The sequence below is a fragment of the Salmo trutta genome, chromosome 36 (assembly GCF_901001165.1).
Source record: "Salmo trutta chromosome 36, fSalTru1.1, whole genome shotgun sequence".
Lineage (NCBI taxonomy): Eukaryota > Metazoa > Chordata > Actinopteri > Salmoniformes > Salmonidae > Salmo > Salmo trutta.
The window spans coordinates 32,175,535-32,195,619 of NC_042992.1; the positions used below are offsets into that span (position 1 = coordinate 32,175,535).

The following is a 20,085-nucleotide window of genomic DNA, read 5'->3' on the forward strand; positions in this document are numbered from 1 at the left end:
AACAGGGTCCCACCATACCCTGTTCAAAGGCAGTTAAATATTTTGTCTCTCCCATTCACCCTCTGAATAGCACACATACACAATCCATGTCTCAATTGTCTCAAGGCTTAAAAATCCTTCTTTAACCTGTCTCCTCCCCTTCATCTACACTGATTGAAGTGGATTTAACAAGTGACCTGGTAAGTCTATGTCATGGAAAGAGCAGGCGTACCTAATATTTTGTACACTCAGTGAATATGTATTAGTAGAATGTTCAAATAGATCTGATTGTGGACATGAATTGCCTTGTAGTAGTGGTACTGTTTCATTTGAGTAAAAGTGCAGTAGGTGTTATCTTTGGCGATGAGTAATGACCAGTGGGAATGCATTGGGACTATTTGGGGAGTTTGGTAGAATGTTGGGTATTCAACATCAAAAATAACTCTGTATTGTCACGCCTTGTCATTGCACAGTTTATCTTCAAGGCCTCCAAGTCTATCACCTAGCTTATATCAGTGAAAACCTCCCTTACATACAGTACTTGATCATACAAAGGAACACCCAGTGCTTCTGCTGCCCATGTTCCACCATTATTTTATTATTGTAGCAACTACAATTTGAGAATTGGGGCAACCCGAAAATACAGGACATATAACCACAAATAAGACAAACAAAGGACAATCACCAAAACTCGATAATTGCCAGTCAAGTACAAACAGAAATCTCCATTATTCACCGCTCATTTCCACGGTTGTACCGTCATAGCCAGGGGACAGTGCATACATTTTTACAGCTTACGCAAGGGGTGCCATAACACGTAGAGTAAAAAAGAAAAGGGAAATCTCAAAGATAATCTAGAAACTGTACAATATAACATACAGATAACTGTCCTCTATACATTTTGAAAAAATCTAATTGCTTTAGTCTGGAGAGCAAGGCATTGGGAGATTTTCAAACTTGCTAATAGGTGCATGTACTGTGTATACATGCATGACACTGTGTGTGGTTGCTTGTGTGCTTATGTACAGGTAACTACCAAAATAAAGCAAACACTTGAGTAAATGAGGGATACAAAGTATATTGAAAGCAAGTACTTCCACACAGGTATGGTTCCTGAGGTAATTAAGCAATTAACATTCTATCATGCTTAGGGTATAAAAATGGCCAGTTGCCCATTATTTTGGCTACCATTGCTAGAAGAAGAGATCTCAGTGACTTTGAAAGAGGGGTCTCAAAGGAGTATAGTGTTTATTTTTTTATATATATATTTTTAACTAGGCAAGTCAGTTAAGAACAAATTCTTATTTTCAATGATGGCCTAGGAACAGTGGGTTAACTGCCTTGGTTTAAAGGGTGTGTGTTTATGTCTCAGTCACCAGATCTCAACCCAATTGAACACTTATGGGAGATTCTGGGGCGGCGCCTGAGACAGCGTTTTCCACCACCATCAACATAACACCAAATTATGGAATTTCTCATGGAAGAATGGTGTCACATCCCTCCAATAGAGTTTCAGACACTTGTGGAATCTACGCGAAGGTGCATTGAAGCTGTTCTGACTTGTGGTGACCCCAACGCCCTATCGAGACACTTCATGTTGGTGTTTCCTTTATTTCGGCAGTTACCTGGATGTGTGTGTGTGTGTTCATAAACTGTGCCTCTCCCCCCTTCTCATTTTCTGTCCACCACTTTGTCATTATCCCTGAGTTGGAGGGGTGAAAGATGTTGGTCTGAGCTTCATCTCGGTGAAAGGGATGGACAAGTCCTTGCCTTTCCAGGCAGTCCAGATCACACCCTGAGACACAGAGACGATTCAGTTAGCAAACCACCCTGTAATTGATTGTTCTGGAATAGTTGCCTTGGATTACTTTGGTGATATAGACTCTTAAATAGTGAAATAAGGTATGAAGTCGGCTGGCATTACCTGGTGATTGACACTGGTGTCGTAGAGGCCATTAAGGTTGGCCTCGTGGCAGTTCTTGTACCACCAACCCCCCTTATAGGACATGGCGCAGCGGGTGATGAAAGGCATGGGGTCTCTGTCTCTGGTAGAGAACATGCGCCCGTTGTGGTAACTCATAGAGTCACCTACCGGGACGGAAAAGTCGAGAGGGAAGGGGAAAAGGGAGGTAGAGTGGAAAGACAGATGGCAGGCGTGAGGAGGGAAACAGTAGGTGTGGAATAGAGGGATAATGAGAAGACAATAAGCCACGGGTTTAATGATTATGTGGAAGTATGCACAATAAGAGGTCAATCATTTTCACTGGACAGATTCTGTTCATACCTGCTGTACCGCTGTACCCAGACACTTTGAGAGCATAGTTCCTTCTAACAGTGTCCACTGTGAATGCAGAGTACTTGGCAAACACTGACTCGTCCCCTGCACGGAGGTCCACACGTAGGGTCATTGGTGCCATGCTGGTTAGATTGTGTAGGTTCTCATTACCTATAGATGGACAGAGATGAGTGGGAAACAAGCTGTTATAGCACACAAAAAACTGCTCACTGCCGAGCTCCTGAAGTAAACTATATGTGTTTCCTCTAGGGGGCGCTGAAGACTTATTTTCATCAGATCTACACAGTAGAAATGAGCATGATGCCCCTCAATGTTAGAATGAATAGTGGATAGTGTGCTACCAGTGTTAATGCTCAGCCAATCGCTCCAAAAAAGTTAAAGGGTTTTGAAGAGTGATAGGCCCTCTGCTACTGCTCTTGGCTGTCCTTCTGTTTGTGCACCAATAGTGCCAGTAGTCACTTTCTTTCTACCGTCTTGCCATACATTTCCACATTAAATTGATCCTTCTCATCTGGCGTTATACTGTTTAATTTATCTGCCCAGCAACAGGTCTATTTACAGAGTTGATCTGTCATGAGGGCTTGCACTGTTTACGTAAAAGTGACATAGTTTAGCTTTTGCGTCGTCAATATAACAGTTCTGTTTGACGTAACGCTGGTGCACTGCTGCTGAAGTGGGTGAAAACAAACTTAGCGTGACGAATGACTCTCACCCAGCCAAAATTCCCCACTCAGTTCTCCAAAACCTTTGCTGTAGTTTTTCCAGCCTCTGAAGAAGTCAGTTTTCCCATCCATCCTTCTCTGGAAAACCTGTAAAGCACACACGCTCATACAGCGGACATATACCATCCTAAACCAACCGTTAACTCCCTCTCATGTCCGTTAAAGGAAAATACCACTCCAAAACTATTTTGGTATTTGGTATTTGATTAGTCCACTATTGATCCAGTCCCAAATTGTTTGGCATGTCAGCAATAATGTCTTCAAGATAAACTTATTTTGAAAGTTCGATATCTTGAAAACTTGATTGCTGACATGCAAAACATTTTGGGACTGTGTCAATTGTGGACTAATGAAATACCAAATAGCAAAAGATAGTTTCTGAGTGTTATTTTCCTTTAAGGGACATAGTCATTATGTAGTCAAATATATTGCATTTGTCACTACTTAAGCTAAATCTATTGTCTACATCTGAATACATTTTAAATAGCAATCTCTCTCTTCACCAACAGTATAGACACATGGTCCCTCACACAATCATCTTCTCTTACCGTCCAGCCGCCTCCATCAGTCACCTGGTCGCAGTAGACCAACACTGGTTTTCCCTGCCTTCCCTTTGGGAAGATCTCCACCTCTCCAGACTCACGTATCCCGTTTAGCAGCTCCTGGGAACAGTCACTTGGGAAGGGGTATCGGAGATTCCCTGACAGACAAAATCAAAGAGAGAGCCTAACTTTATGAAACTGTGCTTTCGATGTTTTGTTAAGTTTCTTTATAAAGTCAAATATATTTGACCACTTACCTGTGGTGAACTCAGTGGAAATAGTAGCAGTGTAGCTCCCTCCCCTCTCCCCCTGTAGCTGCACGGTGTACTTGGACATGGGATGCAGCCTGGTCAATTTAAACTCTGTTACTGTGGAGTCAATGGTAACCTCCTGTTGAGAAGAAAAAGGCCATCTGTCTAGACCAGAGTTTGTTGCATTGTGTCCTAATTTACTGTCCTGAATAAAACAGAACGTGTGTCTGTCTCCACCTTTTAATCAGTGTTCCTCACCTGCTTCTCCTGTCCCTCCGTCTGATAGGTCAGCTTGTAGCTTCCCACGGCGGCAGAGGGTGCTTTCCACGTCAACAGCGCTGAGCGAGGAGTCACCTGACTGGCCTTCAGGTCACGCGGGACTTCCCCGTCTCCCCTGGATCCTGCCAGATGGACATGGACACAATCACAAGAAGCTCAGTTGTAAAAATGAAATGAAAACATCAGCCTTCCTTTTCTTCTCGGTCTCGGGTGAGTTGATTGGTTTAAGCATTAGGGTAGTTTGAGAAGGTGCGTGTGCGGACTGACCACCGGTGGTGGTGAAGGCGGTGATGGCGGCAGAGCTGTCCAGGTTGCCCAGCTGACTGGTGACTGTGACGGTGTACATAGTGGAGCCCTGTAGGCCTTTCAGCTGCTGCTCCGCCGCATTGCCCGACACAGTGATCTTGGCATCATCTGACCCTTGGTTGACACAGAAACAAGTAAGCAGCGGAGAGAGAGCAGGTGAGTAGCAGGGGAGAGAGGTAGGCAGCAGGATTTAATTTATTTCTCAGTGTTTATATTGTAATGCTGTTAAGGTGGTCATAAACTGACTGTCCAATACAAATACTATGATCTCATCTTGCCTGTGGCCTGTGTGAAAGCTCCAACTGGAAAGGAAAGGCTCTAATACGGCTCAGGCTTTTAAAAGCCCCACGGGGTATTGTTGTAATGGATATCCAACTTCTGATACCCCTTTACCTTTTACAGTGCCATAAACTATGACGTAACGGTCGACTGTTGCCAGTGCTGGTCGCCATAGCAGCAAGGCCTTGGTGTCTGTGACATTAATGGCCCGGAGATCCCTCGGAGGGTCAGGGACTGAGATCGGTTTGGGTTTGAAAAAAATGAAGGCAAGAGAAAGGGAGCGTTAGTTATCACAATGTGAAATCAAATCCTTTCGATACATCATTACATTCGAATCTCATTCTTGCTAAAAAAGTATTTTGAAATTGAAGTTGAATCAGCTCCAGAATAGACCCTTTGAGAAAATGTGAAAATGCACAGATCTTTCCCAGATCCTGCACCTGCTAGAACAATTATGAACACAGACCCCATATAAAATGCAGAGAAAACACCATACACACGAAAGTAAGAAACAAAAACAAAAAATACATGTGGTTTTTAATGCTTAACTTAAATTCGTTGACCAAGACACCACCAAGGACCAAAAAAAAGTTGCTGTTGATAGTCTAATTTCCTATAATTTATAATCTGACATCTTCCTGTAAATTAGCATTAATCCTAAAACTGAAAGTCAACAGGATGACTGAAGTAAACGTACGTGTCATAACCAGGTCTTTGATTGCATCGCTCTCGTCCAGTCCAAGGATGGATATCACACTGACCTCATAGGAGGACCCTGGAGAGAGCTTTGACAGTGCCAGAGTGGAATCCCCAGAGTCCACCGCTGCGGAGAGAGGCTCCCCTGGAATAGAACGGGCAACTTCCGATGTGAATACACAACGAACTGACGTGACTCAACAGCCAGGATTCTGACCCCCAGAACGTTAGTGTAAGCACCTACCTTCCTGTGTGTGAGTGTAGGTGACCTTGAAGCCACTCACTGGACTTTTTGGCTTGGTCCAGGACACAGAGAGAGACGTCTCAGTCACTTCACTGAAGACAAGACCTGAGGGAGGCTCTGGACCTGGGCATGACACGGGAATATTAAGTGTGATTGAGAGCGAAAAAGAGAAACAAAAGATAGAAAGACGAACACAGACAGAAAGACGCATGAAAACAAATAAAAACGGTAGGAAAGAAAGAAAGAAAAGTATCAAGAGAGAAACATGATGGACATGGAAACAGAGCTAGAATATATTTGAGAAAGAGAAAATGGAGACTTGAGGTAAGTCATACTACATGTGAGGAGAAGAAAGATCAATATACCTTAAAATGTAGGTGCACTCATACTTTTCTTGTTTACTCACGCTGTTATTATTAGTGCTCCATTGAGTTTGGGTATATATGTACAGTGCAAACATATATACAGTATACACAGTACAGCATATACTAAAACAGACAAAGGTGTCACTGTTAAATGCAGATGTTGGACCCTGGAAAGCAGCAAGGGAAAAGGATGAGATATTAATGTTGAGCTGGTCTTTTGATCCTGAAAAAAAAAAAGAAGTTGGCAGGAAAGAGAAAACGCTTAAATGGTTATAACAGAAGACAGGAAAAATCGAAGAGATGTTGATAACAAATACATATCCCAAATTATTTTAATACAAGAATAGGAGAGATAAAGCAAGAGAAAATATAATTTCTAAGGAATAAGAAATGTGTTGACCAACAGATTTTCAACCATGAGTGAGCAGAATCCTGCCATAATGATTCCAAATACCATTTGAGACCTCACCCTCTGAAAAAAAACTAAAAAACTAGCTAATCGTTAAAACCTTGTCGAATTTTGTTCTTTTTTTTATTTTTACAAATACATTTAAAAAAGACTCATAGGATTAAAATCTGTACATTTCACGCTTAAGATCAGGAAAAACCATAGGGACCAACCATGGTCTTACCCTGAGTTTTGTGAGTGATGAAGGGAGCCAATGAAGGTTGCTGACTTAAAGCTTACCCTAAGTGAGAGAAGATCAGACCAGCAGTGAATGGCGGTTGTAGCTGAATGGTCTCATGAATATCAGAGTAATTTTCATTAGTACAGTGCCTTCAGAAAGTTTTTTTGTTGTGTTACAGCATGGATTTGAATTGATTAAATAGAGATTTTGTGTCAATGATCCACACACTACCCCATAATGTCAAAGTGGAATTTTGTTTGTAGAAAATCTTTGAAATTAATAAAAAATAAATCATCTGAAATGCCTTGAGTTAATAAATATTCAACCCCGTTATGGCAAGCTTAAATAAATTCAGGAGTAAAAATGTGCTTAACACATCACATAAAATGTTGCATGGACTCATTCCGTGTTCAATAATAGTGGTTAACATGATTTTTGTATAACTACCCCAGTTCCTGTACCCCACACATACAATTATCTATAAGGTCCCTCAATCAAGTAGTGCATTTTAAGCACAGATTCAACCACAAAGACAAGAGAGGTTTTTTAATTGCTCACAAAGCAGGGTCTTTGATTGGTAGATGTGTAAAAAATATATATACAGTGTCTTCGGAAAGTATTTGACTTTTTCCACATTTTGTTACGTTACAGCCTTATTCTAAAATTGATTAAATAAAAGAAATATCAGCAATCTACTCACAATAACCCATAATGACCAAGCGAATAACAGGTTTTTAGAAATGTTTGTAAATGTATAAAATATGTAAATATATATAAGTATTCAGACCCTTTGTTATGAGACTCAGATGCATCATGTTTCCATTGATCATCCTTGAGATGTTTCTACAACTTGATTGGAGTCCACCTGTGGTACATTCAATTGATTGGACATTATTTGGAAAGGCACACACCTGTCTATATAAGGTCCCACAGTTGACAGTGCACGTCAGAGCAAAAACCAAGCAATGAGGTCAAAGGAATTGTCCGTAGAGCTCCAAGACAGGATGGTGTCGAGGCACAGATATGGAGAAGGGTACCAAAACATTTCTGCAGCCCTGAAGGTCCCCAAGAACACAGTGGCCTCCATCATTCTTAAATGGAAGAAGTTTGGAACCACCAAGACCCTTCCTAGAGCTGGCCACCCGGCCAAACTGAGCAACTGGGGGAGAAGGGCAGGGAGGTGACCAAGAACCCAATGGTTACTCTGACAAAGCTCTAGAGTTCCTCTTTGGAGATGGGAGAACCTTCCAGAAGGACAACAATCTCTGCAGCACTCCACCTATCAGGCCTTTATGGTGGAGTGGCCAGACAGAAGACACTCCTCAGTAAAAGGCACATGACAGCTCGCTTGGAATTTTCCAAAAAGGCACCTAAAGGACTCTCAGACCATGAGAAACAAGATTCTCTGGTCTGATGAAACCAAGATTAAACTCATTGTCCTGAATGCCAAGCATCATGTCTGGAGGAAACCTGGCACCATCCCTACAGTGAAGCATGGTGGTGGCAGCATCATGCTGTGGGGATGTTTTTCAGCGGCAGGGACTGGGAGACTAGTCAGGATCGAGGGAAAGATGAACGTAGCAAAGTACAGGGAGATCCTTGATGAAAACCTGCTCCAGAGCTCAGACTGGGGCGAAGGTTCACCTTCCAACAGGACAACGACCCTAAGCACACAGCCAAGACAACACAGGAGTGGCTTCGGGACAAGTCCCTGAATGTCCTTGAGTGGCCCAGTCAGAGCCCGGACTTAAACTTAATCGAACATCTCTGGAGAGACCTGAAAATAGCTATGTACCAACGCTCTCCATTCAATCTGACAGAGCTTGAGAGGATCTGCAGAGAAGAATGGGAGAAACTCCCCAAATACAGGTGTGCCAAGCTTGTAGCATCATACCCAAGAAGACTCATGGCTGTAATCACTGCCAAAGGTACTTCAACAAAGTACTGAATAGAGGGTCTGAATACTTATATACATTTTATATTTCAGTTTTTTATTTTAAATAAATTAGAAAAAAAATCTAAAAACCTGTTTTTGCTTTGTCATTATGGGGTATTGTGTGTTGATTGATGAGGGACCAAAATTCTTTCATAAATTCCAGAATAAGGCTGTAATCTAACAAAATGTGGAAAAAGTCAAGCGGTCTGAATACATTCCAAAGGCACTGTATAGGCCCTTTGAGCATGGTGGCATTATTAATTAGGCTTTGGATGGAGTATCAATACACCCATTCACCACAAAGATACAGGCGTCCTTCCTAACTCAGTTGCCGGAGAGGACTGAAACTGCTCAGGGATTTGATCATGAGGCCAATGGTGATTTTAAAACAGTTAGAGGTTAATGGTTGCGATATGAGAAAACTGAGGTTGGATCAACAACATTGTAGTTACTCCACAATACTAACCTAAATGACAGAGTGAAAAGAAGGAAGCCTGTACAAATTCCAAAACATGCACCCTGTTTGCAACTAGACACTGAAGTAATACTGCAAAAAATGTGGCAAAGATAGTAACCTTTTGTTTGGGGCAAATCCAACACATTATTGACTACCACTCTTCATATTTTCAAGCTGAGTGGTGGCTGCTTTTCAACGGCAAGGACTAGGAATACAGCAGTAAGAACAGGCAAAATCCTAGAGGAAAACCTGGTTGTCTGCTTTCCAACAGACACTGGGAGACAAAATCACCTTTCAGTAGGACAATAACCAAAAACACAAGGCCAAATCTACACTGGAGTTGCTTACCAAGACGAATGTGAATATTGAGTGGCCTAGTTACCATTTTGACTTAAATCGGCTTGAAAATCTATGGCAAGACTTGAAAATGTCAGTCTACTGTAGCAATGATCCACAATCAACTTGACAGAGCTTGAAGAATTTTTTCAAGAATAATTGGCAAATATTGTACAATCCAGGTGCTGGACAAAAAGACTCAGTTGTAATCGCCGCCAAAGGTGCTTCTGCAAAGTATTGATTCAGGGGTGTGAATACTTATGTAAAAGAGATTTCTGTATTTAATTTCCAATAAATTTGGTCAAATTCCTAAAAACATATATTTAATCCATTTTGAATTCAGGCTGTAACACAACGTGGAATAAGTCAAGGGGTAGGAATACTTTCTGAAGGCACTGTATATGCTTAGCACATGGATGTGTTTGGGTTGACATACTGTCCATGTACAAAATGGAAAACACAGGCTGTATATGACATGTCGTATATGGACCCGGGAGGCTATGTAATCACGTGTTTATTGTGTAAGATTTAGCACTGTAATGATTATATATTAGAGAGTATCCCTCAACATAACCTACATTTTGAAGATTATGAACTCATGCTCACATTTTTTTGATGGGATGCGCTTCAGATAGTTTCCCAGTTAGCACCAGCCCATTTCCTCTGGGTGTTTTGGCAATCATACCTGTTTTTCCACAATGCACCCAGTATGAACAACACACATCACATTTGCACTAATCACTGCACAACATGGTATAAACAAGGGGTTAACACGAAATACAAATGATTAGCACAGATGCATGTTTATTTGGTCATTGCATATTTAAGCAATAAGGCCCGAGGAGGTGTGGTGCATATGGCCAATATACCACGGCTAAGGGCTGTTCTTTGGCACGACGCAACGCGGAGTGTCTGTATACAGCCATTAGCCGTGGTATATTGGCCATATACCACAAACCCCAGAGGTGCCTTATTGCTATTATAAACTGGTTACCAACATAATTCCAACAGTAAAAATCAATATTTTGTCATACCCATGGTATACGGTCTGATATACCATGGCTTTCAGCCAATCAGCATTCAGGGCTCAAACAACCCAGTTTATAATTTGTAATTAAAGTTTTGGATTTATTTACCATTCCTTTAATTAAAAGCTCTTGGTTGTCAAGGACCAACCAAAAGAAACACAGCTCACGGTATCAATAAGCAGATGATGAAAATTAACGACAGACATGATGAAGTACTGTAATTCAGGAAGTTACAGTATCAAGAGTGTGACAGCTCTTGAAATGGATATGGATCAAGCAGCTGTGCAAGTATACCTCACCTAAAATGGTGTGAGGATGTACCGGCATCTAACTTGGGTGTCTTGAATAACTTGCATAGTTCAAGAAAAGAGAAGTCCTGTGCTTGAACAATGAGCTAATGAACCCTTGTAGTAGTTGGTAGAGATTTAACTATGGCCAGTACCTGTGCTTACGATGAGTCTGTGAATTTTGGAGCGTAGTCCGGGACCCTTCCCAAATACGGACAGGGAATAGCGTGTCTGTGGATGGAGATTCTGGAATGGGAATGAGCGAGCCGACCCTGGAAGGACTTTGGAGAACTCGATTGTACCCCCGTCACCAACTTTAGCCGTAGTATTACTGTTGCTGTTCTGTCTCTGGTTATCACTTTTGCTATTGGTAACAGGGTTCTCCTCCCCTCCCTCCTTACCTTGACTCACCCCATTTCACTTTCCTCCTCACTATCCTCCTCTGACTCACACTCCCCCTCCTCCACTTCCTCTTCCTCCGCCTCGTTCGTACTTCCATGCTCTTCCCGGGTTACTATGACATTTCTGTACATCCCCTCTGGTGCTCCTCAAACAATTACGAACCCTCCTGAGGTTACGCTTTGAACCCCCACTGAGTTTAGAGTCTGGCCTGTTTTTCCAGTAGTAGTGGCATCTGATCCATTTATCTGGTTTGGTCTGTCTGTTGAATCAGCAGTCTTACTCACTTGGCTCCCTTTGTCATGATGACCTGTTTTTGAATCTTGGCTCCTTTGGCTCAAGCTACCGTTATTTCTAATATACGTACGACCTTCTGCTATTTTACCAGCTGTGGTATTTGTTCTCTTGCTGAGAGTTTGGGGCTTAAGGTCTGTGTTTGTGTCATTCTGGCTGGTGCAGTAGGTGCCCTGCTCCTCCGGTTGAGTGGTGTGAACGATGATGCCGTTGTCCCTGTTTGTCAGTTTAGGTTGGAAAGGACTGCGTATGGGACCTCGTGATGGATGCTGAGGGGGTCTCAGGTTTGTTGGTGTCCTGTTTTGGAATGGTCCCATATTTGGGTGTGAGCGGCGTTGTTGGGTCCCCTTTGGAGGTAGATGGCGTAAGGGTGGTGTGCTGCCCACTGTCAGAGTCTTTGACTTGTTTCGTTCAGTTCCAGACGACACTATGTCAGTTGCCTTGTCTGCGCCTGTGCTCATACCGTCCTCTGTTACTGCAATACCATTCTCTGCCACTGCAGCATTTTCTTTAGTAGAGTCTGATTCCTCTGAAGTGGAGGACGATGATGAATACCCTTCTTTGCCACTCTGTTCTGATTCACTGGATGATTTTGACGCCCTCTCTGGCTGAGCATCTGGATGGAGGGTTGAGGATTGGGAAACAGGCAATGCCTTTGCAAACACCACTTGTCTGTCAGTCATGGGTTGACCCATACCAGTCTTTGATTCATTTCGTTTTGTGGGAGCTAAAGAAGGTGAACGTGTCCTGTTTCGGAATGGTCTCATATTTAGGTTTGGCCGGTGTTGGTAGGGCCGCTTTGGAGGTAGGCTGCGAAAAGGTGGTGTGCCGCCAACTCTCAGAGTCTTTGTCTCGTTTTGTTTGGTTCCAAACAATCTCAAGTCAGTTGTTTTCTCTCCATCTCTGCTGATACCCACTTCTGCAACATTATCTTTATCTGAGTATGAGTATGTTGTTTTTGATTGTCCTGTTTCAGACACTTTTAGGGCACTGTCCTCTTTTTCAGCAAAACCCTGCTCTGTTGTGGGTTTACTTTGAACTATTGTGCCATTCACCCTCCCCCCAATGACTCTCTCTCTACAGGTCACAATGACTTTCCTGTGTGTCAATTTAATCTTGTTGAGACATTTCTTCCCGTTCAGGTGAACAGTAGTATTTGTTTCTGATGTGGTTGTAGGCTCCAAGCCATCTGTCCCTTGCCCTGGTTTGTTTGTTTCAGTCTCTGTACCCATTTTTCTATCAGGTAGGTCCTTTAAGCCGGGAATCACTGTTGGTTGTTCAGAACCAGAACTCAGAGTGGCATTTTCAGGAAGGATTCCAACAGGATTTGTCTTTGCCGAAGTTCCATCTTTTTCTCCAAGAGGACTTGTCTTCAGCTTAGTGTTTTTCACAGTTATAGCTATAGTCCTGTCCCCAACAATGGGATTTTCTGTTTTAGTGTCAGTTTTTAAGGTCTTCTTGACCTTTGGCCCCACCAATGGATTTCTGCTTGAAGGCTTTTTCAGAAGACTGTGACCCACTCTCCTCCCACCCTGGCTTACACTTGTACCATTAAAACGGATAGAGTCTCCAATGTATGGCTTCCTGGGCAAGGTTATTCTATAACCTGGTTTATGTACGACCCTGTATTTTGTGTTGACAAGTGGTCTTTTACTGGTTGTAACAGATGGGTCCTCTTTGGTTCCATTGGTGCCTTTGACTGTTACAGAGCCTGGTCCACTCCTATTCTTTCCACTCTCTGGTTCTTCACCCTTGGCTTTTGAGTAGTAGATGGCCTTCACAGGCTTTGTATTCCCTGCTGGGTCTTCGTGGCTTTCTACTCCTGGTCATACCTGCATGGTCACCGTGTCCATAGTCACCCTGGATATTGTCTTTGTGGATTTTCCTAAAGGCATGAAGCGATCATTTGGAACCAAAGATAACAATGTGTTTTTTTTGGATCCGACTACAAGAGGGAAGCACTGTTTGATCGAAATGGGAAAATCAAAAATAATATCTTTGAACTGAACACTTTGAATTATCCTGTTTTCCAACAACACCTGCATTGACATTAGTGCAATAAATAGTTGGCCTATGTGCTGTCCAAACCTGCAGGGAGAAGTGGAAAGAGTATTACATTTGGTCATCAAAACAACCTTGCCATTCATTGTTCGGGTGCTGAAATATTCAATGTTGTGAGTTAAGTGTGTGCCGCTACTGTCGGGAAAGAGAGAATGAATAATGAAAATGAAAATATATTTTACAAAGAGAGATCAGGTTAGCTCCAGGAGCAGTTTTTATATTGTACCTCTATTCATTTCAAGCTATTTTAATTTCACTTCCAATGATCTGCTCTATTGAATAATGATGTGTCTAGACATGTTAACTTTAGTGGGATAACAGTTCACAGGAGCAGGACTGGCCTCTCTTGCATATTCATTCACATTGCCAGGGAATCCAATTCGTTTCAGAGATTTCTCTCTCTTTTAAACATAATGATGACTTTCTCTTTCTCTCCTGCTTCTTCTGCTTAGTTCACAATTTATTTGTTGTTTCATGACTGTATAACTCTTATCTTAAAATATTGTATTATTTTTATGGTCTTCATTTCCAAATAAACTAATAAAGAATATGGCCTAATGAATCAAGATTGCTTCTTATACAATCTAGTCCCTGGATTTTTTCCTATGCAATGTAGTAATTAAAGTAAGCAACCCCCTCATCCAATAAAACTCACCAGGAGTGACTTGGACTGTTGCTGGCTTGCTCTTGATCCCGCCCTTTTCAGCCACTAACGTGATGTCATACAAATGTCCCGGGTCCAAACTGTCAATCTGGGCAGAGTCCCTCTCAGGGGGCAGGGTTAGGTCTTGTCTTCCCTTGGCAGTTCCGTCTGTCTGATTGGGTGCAACAGTTAAGCGATACCTATCGATGTCTCCTTGCGATTGATCCCATTGGACAACGGCAGATGTTGTGGTTGTCTTCACAACTCGAAGGTTTGTGGGTCCAGAGATAACTGGGTGGTGGGATGGGGAAAAGCAGTGGGGGTAAAAAATGACTTAGCATTTATATCTATTGATAACCAAAGTAACATGCTAATAAGGGGATACAAAATGTGGTTTCCTGACTCACGGGTTGTGAATTCTACTGTGCTCTCAGTGCCCATTCTCCTATTTATTTCTCCCCTGATCGTCACCGTGTACTCCTGCCCGGCCGCCAGTCCTGTTTGGGTGAAGGCCGTGAGCTTCCCTCCAACTTGAGATGTTATCTGTTGATCGCCCTCTTTCTGTGTGGCACAGAAAACGATAAAGTTAATGTTAAAACGGACATCAGCAGGATTATTAATAATTATGATGAAATGGCCTACTGGTATTTCAGTTAATTTTCTAAAGTAATGGTAGTCAGAACCTGTGTTGAAGATTATTTTGAATGGGTGCATGTACCGTATGCTTACCAGCAGGGGGAGAAGGCTAATTTACAAATTCTGTCATGCCGAAGCCTATATTCAGATATTTTGGAAACGTCAACCAAGCCAAGGCTAAATTAGCAACTGGACACAAATGTATTGTCCACAATGGGGCCTCACAATCACATTAGTACAGAACTCAACAGCTATACAGTACAACATCATCAGACAAAATAGAATGATGTCTCTGTTGGGAATTATAACTTGGGTGGGCAGCTTTTCTTTATATTATTATTTTCTTGGCAATGAGATAAACAGCCTCATATTCCAATGATGTAATAGTAGTATTGTGAAAGTATTTCAGTATTAACATATATGGGAAATCCAGTAGCTCACAAAGCTTTGAGAAATGGTGTCACACCAAAAAAACATTACAGTATACACAGCATCTGGCAACCCCACTCAACTATAGTCAACCGTTCGCGTTCCAACTTTCACAATATCCTTTATTGGTATGTGATCATTTGAAAAACCAACTTATAAAAGATGCTATTAAAACAAAAACAGTATCAGGTTGTTATTCTTCAATCTATGTATTGGAAAGCGCCAGTATTTCCATTCATTTAAAAGCAGTAGTTTAAGGGTTTACCCAATTACTCCAATGTGGGGGTGTTCTCCAAGTTTTTCTCCATTGTGTAATATATTCTCTCATATGGGAAATCGGACCCAGCTGGGTTGCCAGGTTGCCCAGCATTGATCTTCAGTGTCCATGTGTCATATGCCTCTAATTCTTTCAGCAGTTATTTCAAGAGATGAGTGTGTTGTTGTGCTTTAATCTTGCACAATGTGGGGTTTGCTCCCCGTTTTGTGTACGTGTGTTGTTATCTGTAAACATGAGATGAATGTGTATCTCTGCCTTATTCATTCTCTTCTGCTATGTGTCACAGCTGCCGACCAATGAAGTCATTTCTCTGGTCAAGGCTATGTTTTTGACAGTGTTTATGGCTGCCCTGGCAACAAGCATCCCACATCTGCATCTTTTCTTCTTCCTTGCTGCCCACTCGCTCTTTCTCCCATTAACCTTCCCTTGACTTTCTCCTTTGCTCATTGTCCTCAGCCCTAATTTTCTCTCCTCTGTTCAGTTTTTATGAATTCCCTGTACAAGGATGTTCTCCCTTCCGCCATATTTCTTCACACACCTACCCCTGTCATGTATGGAAAAATAGGCTGTTTCCCCTGTTGTTGTTTTGCGATGAGTTTAGGGAATGCGTCCTGGTGCTGATGCTGTGGCCAAACGTCACTCTACTAACCTACAATAGACTCTATTTACTGTTTTTCTCTCTCTTTTTCATCTGGAACCCTTTTATGAAGAACAATAATCTCATTCACACGTTGAAAGAGTTACATTAAGTAGGAAAAAGAGGGGAGTGGGATTTGTGCTAGGTTGTTTAATCTTGGTACCTTTTCCCTACCTTTTCCTCTGGTACTTTTGGTTGTCATTAAGGTGTTTCTCTTTGTTACAGTGTTGTAGATGTGTCTTTTAATGACATAGATACGGCTTCTCGAGAGTGTTTGTGTCTGCTCTAATAGCAAGGTCCAACAACATGTGCATGATGAGTACCAATCCAGTTTGTCATTGTGTAAGTCTGACATCACCTCTCTGTGCAGATTGGGAGCATATGTTTTATTAAAGCTTCAATGCAGCCATTTTTTTATATTTTTTTTTATCTCAAATCAAATCATTTCTGGGTATCAATTAAGTACCTTTCAGTGATTCTTTTCAATTTAAATGGTTAAAAATACACAAAATTTGCTTCTTAGCAAAGAGCAATTTCTCAAGCAAGAATTTTGCTAGTACTGTCTGGGAGTGGTCTGAGGAGAATTGAGAACTAGCTGTTATTGCCAGAGAGGTTTGGAACTCTTTCTTATTGGTCTATTAACTAATTTACCGCCAGGTGATATCTCAAACTCCATCCCACATTTGAGTAATTTAGCAGACGCTCTTACCCAGAGCGACTTCCAGTAAGTAGTGAGCGCATATATTTTTATACTTTTTCATGCTGGTCCCCCGTTGGAATCAAAACCACGACCTTAGCATTGCAAGCTCCATGCTCTACCAACTGAGCCACACACGAGGACCAAAAACAAGTTGAAATTTAAGGCAGTTTTTTCAAACAGCTCTTACACTAAAAGAGCATTATCATCATTATTATTATTCCAACTGCATAGTGTGGAGATATATATAAAACACAGGAAAATCACGTTTTTGACTACACTAGGCCTTTAAGGGACAATTACTGTGGGACATTTGCACACATGTCCCGGATATTGTATTAGATCATAAGAATGTACGCTTTTTTTTAATACATAGTGTCCAGGCTACTGTCTGTTAACTGAACTGGAACTCAATAGGAAGTTAAGCGTCCAGTACTACATTACATCATTCATGTAGTGCAAATCATTGAAACACTAAAAACATCCTATACTCAAAATAAAGAGTACAAAGGCAGCTTTGAATGCAATTGGTAGCATATGTCTCTGTGAATTCACTGGAATTCATTTACTTCATCCATTAGCTACCTTTGATATTGGAAACTGGATTTGATCTCTTCAATCCACTTATTGATACCATGAGCTGCTGAACAAATTGAATACAACAACACACTTAAAATAGGATCTCCTCCATTCTGTGGTTACTATGGCTGTGAATCCAACCATTTACAGTTGAACCAGTATATAATGATATAAGTTGAACCAGTAAAAGCAAACCAGTATTTACTGAGGTGACCGTTTGTTAACGCCAAACGTCATTAAGTAGAAACTGGCAAAATGGCCGCTGCTAATTCTTTTGGCAAAGCGTTTGAATATCTGCACATTTACAGCATCTATAAACCATGTTATGTACTCCAATAGTCCACTAATGGGTTTTGCTCAGTGAAACTCGTGTTTTGCCATTTGAAAGCCTTCAAAGGCTTAGTGAAATGAATGACTGAAGTGAAATTGAAAAACATAATCATCTGTTTCTGACATGGCCTGAGGCTCCCCTGCCAGTAAGTGTTGCGTATGGACTCACCTTTCATTTGTGTGATGGACCTCTGCTGCTCAGCTGTCAAACTGTGGTGTGCTACTGTTCTCAAGATCAGTCTTTTTGGATTTATTTATTTTGGCATGATTTCCACTCTTTGGTATAGAAAATGAAGGGCTCTATTGAATCCGTATCGTGGAGGTTCAAGGTAACAACATGATTATCATTTCAAGGCAATGTTCCGGAGTTAGCGGAGACTGCATTTACGGTAAACGCGGCACACACTGACATAGCTCTGTCCATGACACGGACTGACCAGGTGAATCCACTTCAATCAGTGTAGATGAAGGGGAGGAGACAGGTTAAAGAAGGATTTTTAAGCCTTGAGACAATTGAGACACGGATTGTGTATGTGTGCCATTCAGAGGGTGAATGGGCAAGACAAAAGAAGTGGCTTTGAGCGGGGTATGATAGTAGGTGTCTGGTGCACTGGTTGGTGTCAAGAACTGCAACGCTGCTGAGTTTTTCACGCTCAACAGTTTCTCTTGTGTATGAAGAATGTCCACCACCCAAAGGACATCCAGCCAACTTGACAACTGTGGGAAGCATTGGAGTCAACATGGACCAGCATCCCTGTGGAATGCTTTCGACATCTTGTAGAGTCCATGCCCCAATGAATTGGAAGGTGTATTAGGAAGGTGTTCTTAATGTTTTGTAAATTCGGAAAGTATTCAGACCCTTTGATTTTTTCAACATTTTATGTTGCAGCCTTATTCTAAAATGGATTAAATTGTTTGTTTTTCTCATCAATCTACACACAATACACCATAATGAAATATCACATTTACATTAGTATTCAGACCCTTTACTCTGTACTTTGTTGAAGCACCTTTGGCAGCGATTACAGCCTCAAGTCTTCTTGGGTATCACGCTACAAGCTCTGTCAGGTTGGATGGAGAGCGTCGCTGCACAGCTATTTTTAGGTCTCTCCAGAGATGTTTGATCAAGTTCAAGTCCGGGCTCTGGCTGGGCCATTCAAGGACATTCAGGGACCTGTCCGGGAAGCCACTCCTGCTTTGTCTTGGTTGTGTGCTTAGGGTCATTGTCCTGTTGGAAGATGAACCTTCGCCCCATTCTGAGGTCCTGAGCACTCTGGAGCAGGTTTTCATCAAGGATCTCTCTGTACTTTGCTCCGTTCATCTTTCCCTCGATCCTGCCTAGTCTCCCAGTCCCTGCCGCTGAAAAACATCCCCACAGCATGATGCTGCCACCACCATGCTTCACTGTAGGGATGGTGCCAGGTTATCTCCAGATGTGACGCTTGGCATTCAGGCCAAAGAGTTCAATCTTGGTTTCATCAGACTAGAGAATCTTGTTTCTCATGGTCTGAGTCCTTTAGGTGCCTTTTGGCAAAGTCCAAGTGGGCTGTCATGTGCCTTTTACTGAGGAGTGGCTTCCGTCTGACCACTCTACCATAAAGGTCTGATTGGTGGAGTGCTGCAGAGATGGTTGTCCTTCTGGAAGGTTCTCCCATCTCCAAAGAGGAACTCTGGAGCTCTGTCAGAGTGACCATTGGGTTCTTGGTCACCTCCTTGACCAAGGCCTTTCTCCCCAGCGATTGCTCAGTTTGGTCGGGCGGCCAGCTCTAGGAAGCATCTTGGTGGTTCCAAACTTCTTCCATTTAAGAATGATGGAAGCCACTGTGTTCTTGGGGACCTTTAATGCTGCAGAAATGTTTTGGTACCCTTCCCCAGATCTGTGCCTTGACACAATCCTGTCTCGGAGCTCTATGAACAATTCCTTCGACGTCATGGCTTGGTTTTTGCTCTGATATGCACTGTCAACTATGGGACCTTATATAGACAGGTGTGTGCCTTTCCAAATCATGTCCAATCAATTGAATTTACAACAGGGGGACTCCAATGAAGTTGTAGAAACATCTCAAGGATGATCAATAGAAACAGGATGCACCTGAGCTCAATTTCGAGTCTCATAGCAAAGGGTATTTCATTTTATTTATTTTTTTATACTATATATTTGCTATATATTTGCTAAAATGTGTAAAAACATGTTTTCGCTTGGTCATTATAGGGTATTGTGTGTAGATTGATGAGAAAAATGTTTTATTTAATATATTTTAGAATAAGGCTGTAATGTAACAAAATGTGTAAAAGTCAAGGGGTATGAATACTTTCCAAATGCACTGTATACGTACAGTGAGGGAAAAAAATATTTGATCCCCTTCTGATTTTGTACGTTTGCCCACTGAAAAAGAAATGATCAGTCTATAATTTTAATGGTAGGTTTATTTGAACAGTGAGAGACAGAATAACAACAAAAGAATCCAGTA

General features: G+C 41.8%; 2 protein-coding genes across 3 annotated transcripts in view; both read right to left on the reverse strand.

Moving 5' to 3' along the window:
- Window positions 1–553: 553 nt before the first annotated feature.
- LOC115175895 (tenascin-X) overlaps window positions 554–20,085 on the reverse strand; it is a 28,095-nt gene continuing 8,563 nt past the window's right edge. The window contains exons 5-17 of one of the 2 annotated variants that reach the window (XM_029735518.1): window positions 14,437–14,590; window positions 14,042–14,320; window positions 5,595–5,717; window positions 5,352–5,495; window positions 4,769–4,888; window positions 4,337–4,483; window positions 4,049–4,191; window positions 3,797–3,929; window positions 3,546–3,697; window positions 2,988–3,084; window positions 2,264–2,425; window positions 1,904–2,067; window positions 554–1,774 (exon numbers count right to left, since the gene is read on the reverse strand). In XM_029735518.1, coding sequence (XP_029591378.1) covers window positions 1,676–1,774; window positions 1,904–2,067; window positions 2,264–2,425; window positions 2,988–3,084; window positions 3,546–3,697; window positions 3,797–3,929; window positions 4,049–4,191; window positions 4,337–4,483; window positions 4,769–4,888; window positions 5,352–5,495; window positions 5,595–5,717; window positions 14,042–14,320; window positions 14,437–14,590 — 1,917 coding nt within the window. In that variant the 3' untranslated portion in view covers window positions 554–1,675. Of the gene's footprint in view, window positions 1,775–1,903; window positions 2,068–2,263; window positions 2,426–2,987; window positions 3,085–3,545; window positions 3,698–3,796; window positions 3,930–4,048; window positions 4,192–4,336; window positions 4,490–4,768; window positions 4,889–5,351; window positions 5,496–5,594; window positions 5,718–14,041; window positions 14,321–14,436; window positions 14,591–20,085 lie in introns of both variants that reach the window. The other variant, XM_029735517.1, reaches the window with a different exon arrangement.
- Window positions 10,391–13,784, reverse strand: LOC115175896 (lisH domain-containing protein C1711.05-like). The gene has a single exon (XM_029735520.1). It carries the CDS (start codon window positions 12,555–12,557, stop codon window positions 11,181–11,183), a length of 1,377 nt encoding a protein of 458 aa, XP_029591380.1. The 5' UTR covers window positions 12,558–13,784; the 3' UTR covers window positions 10,391–11,180.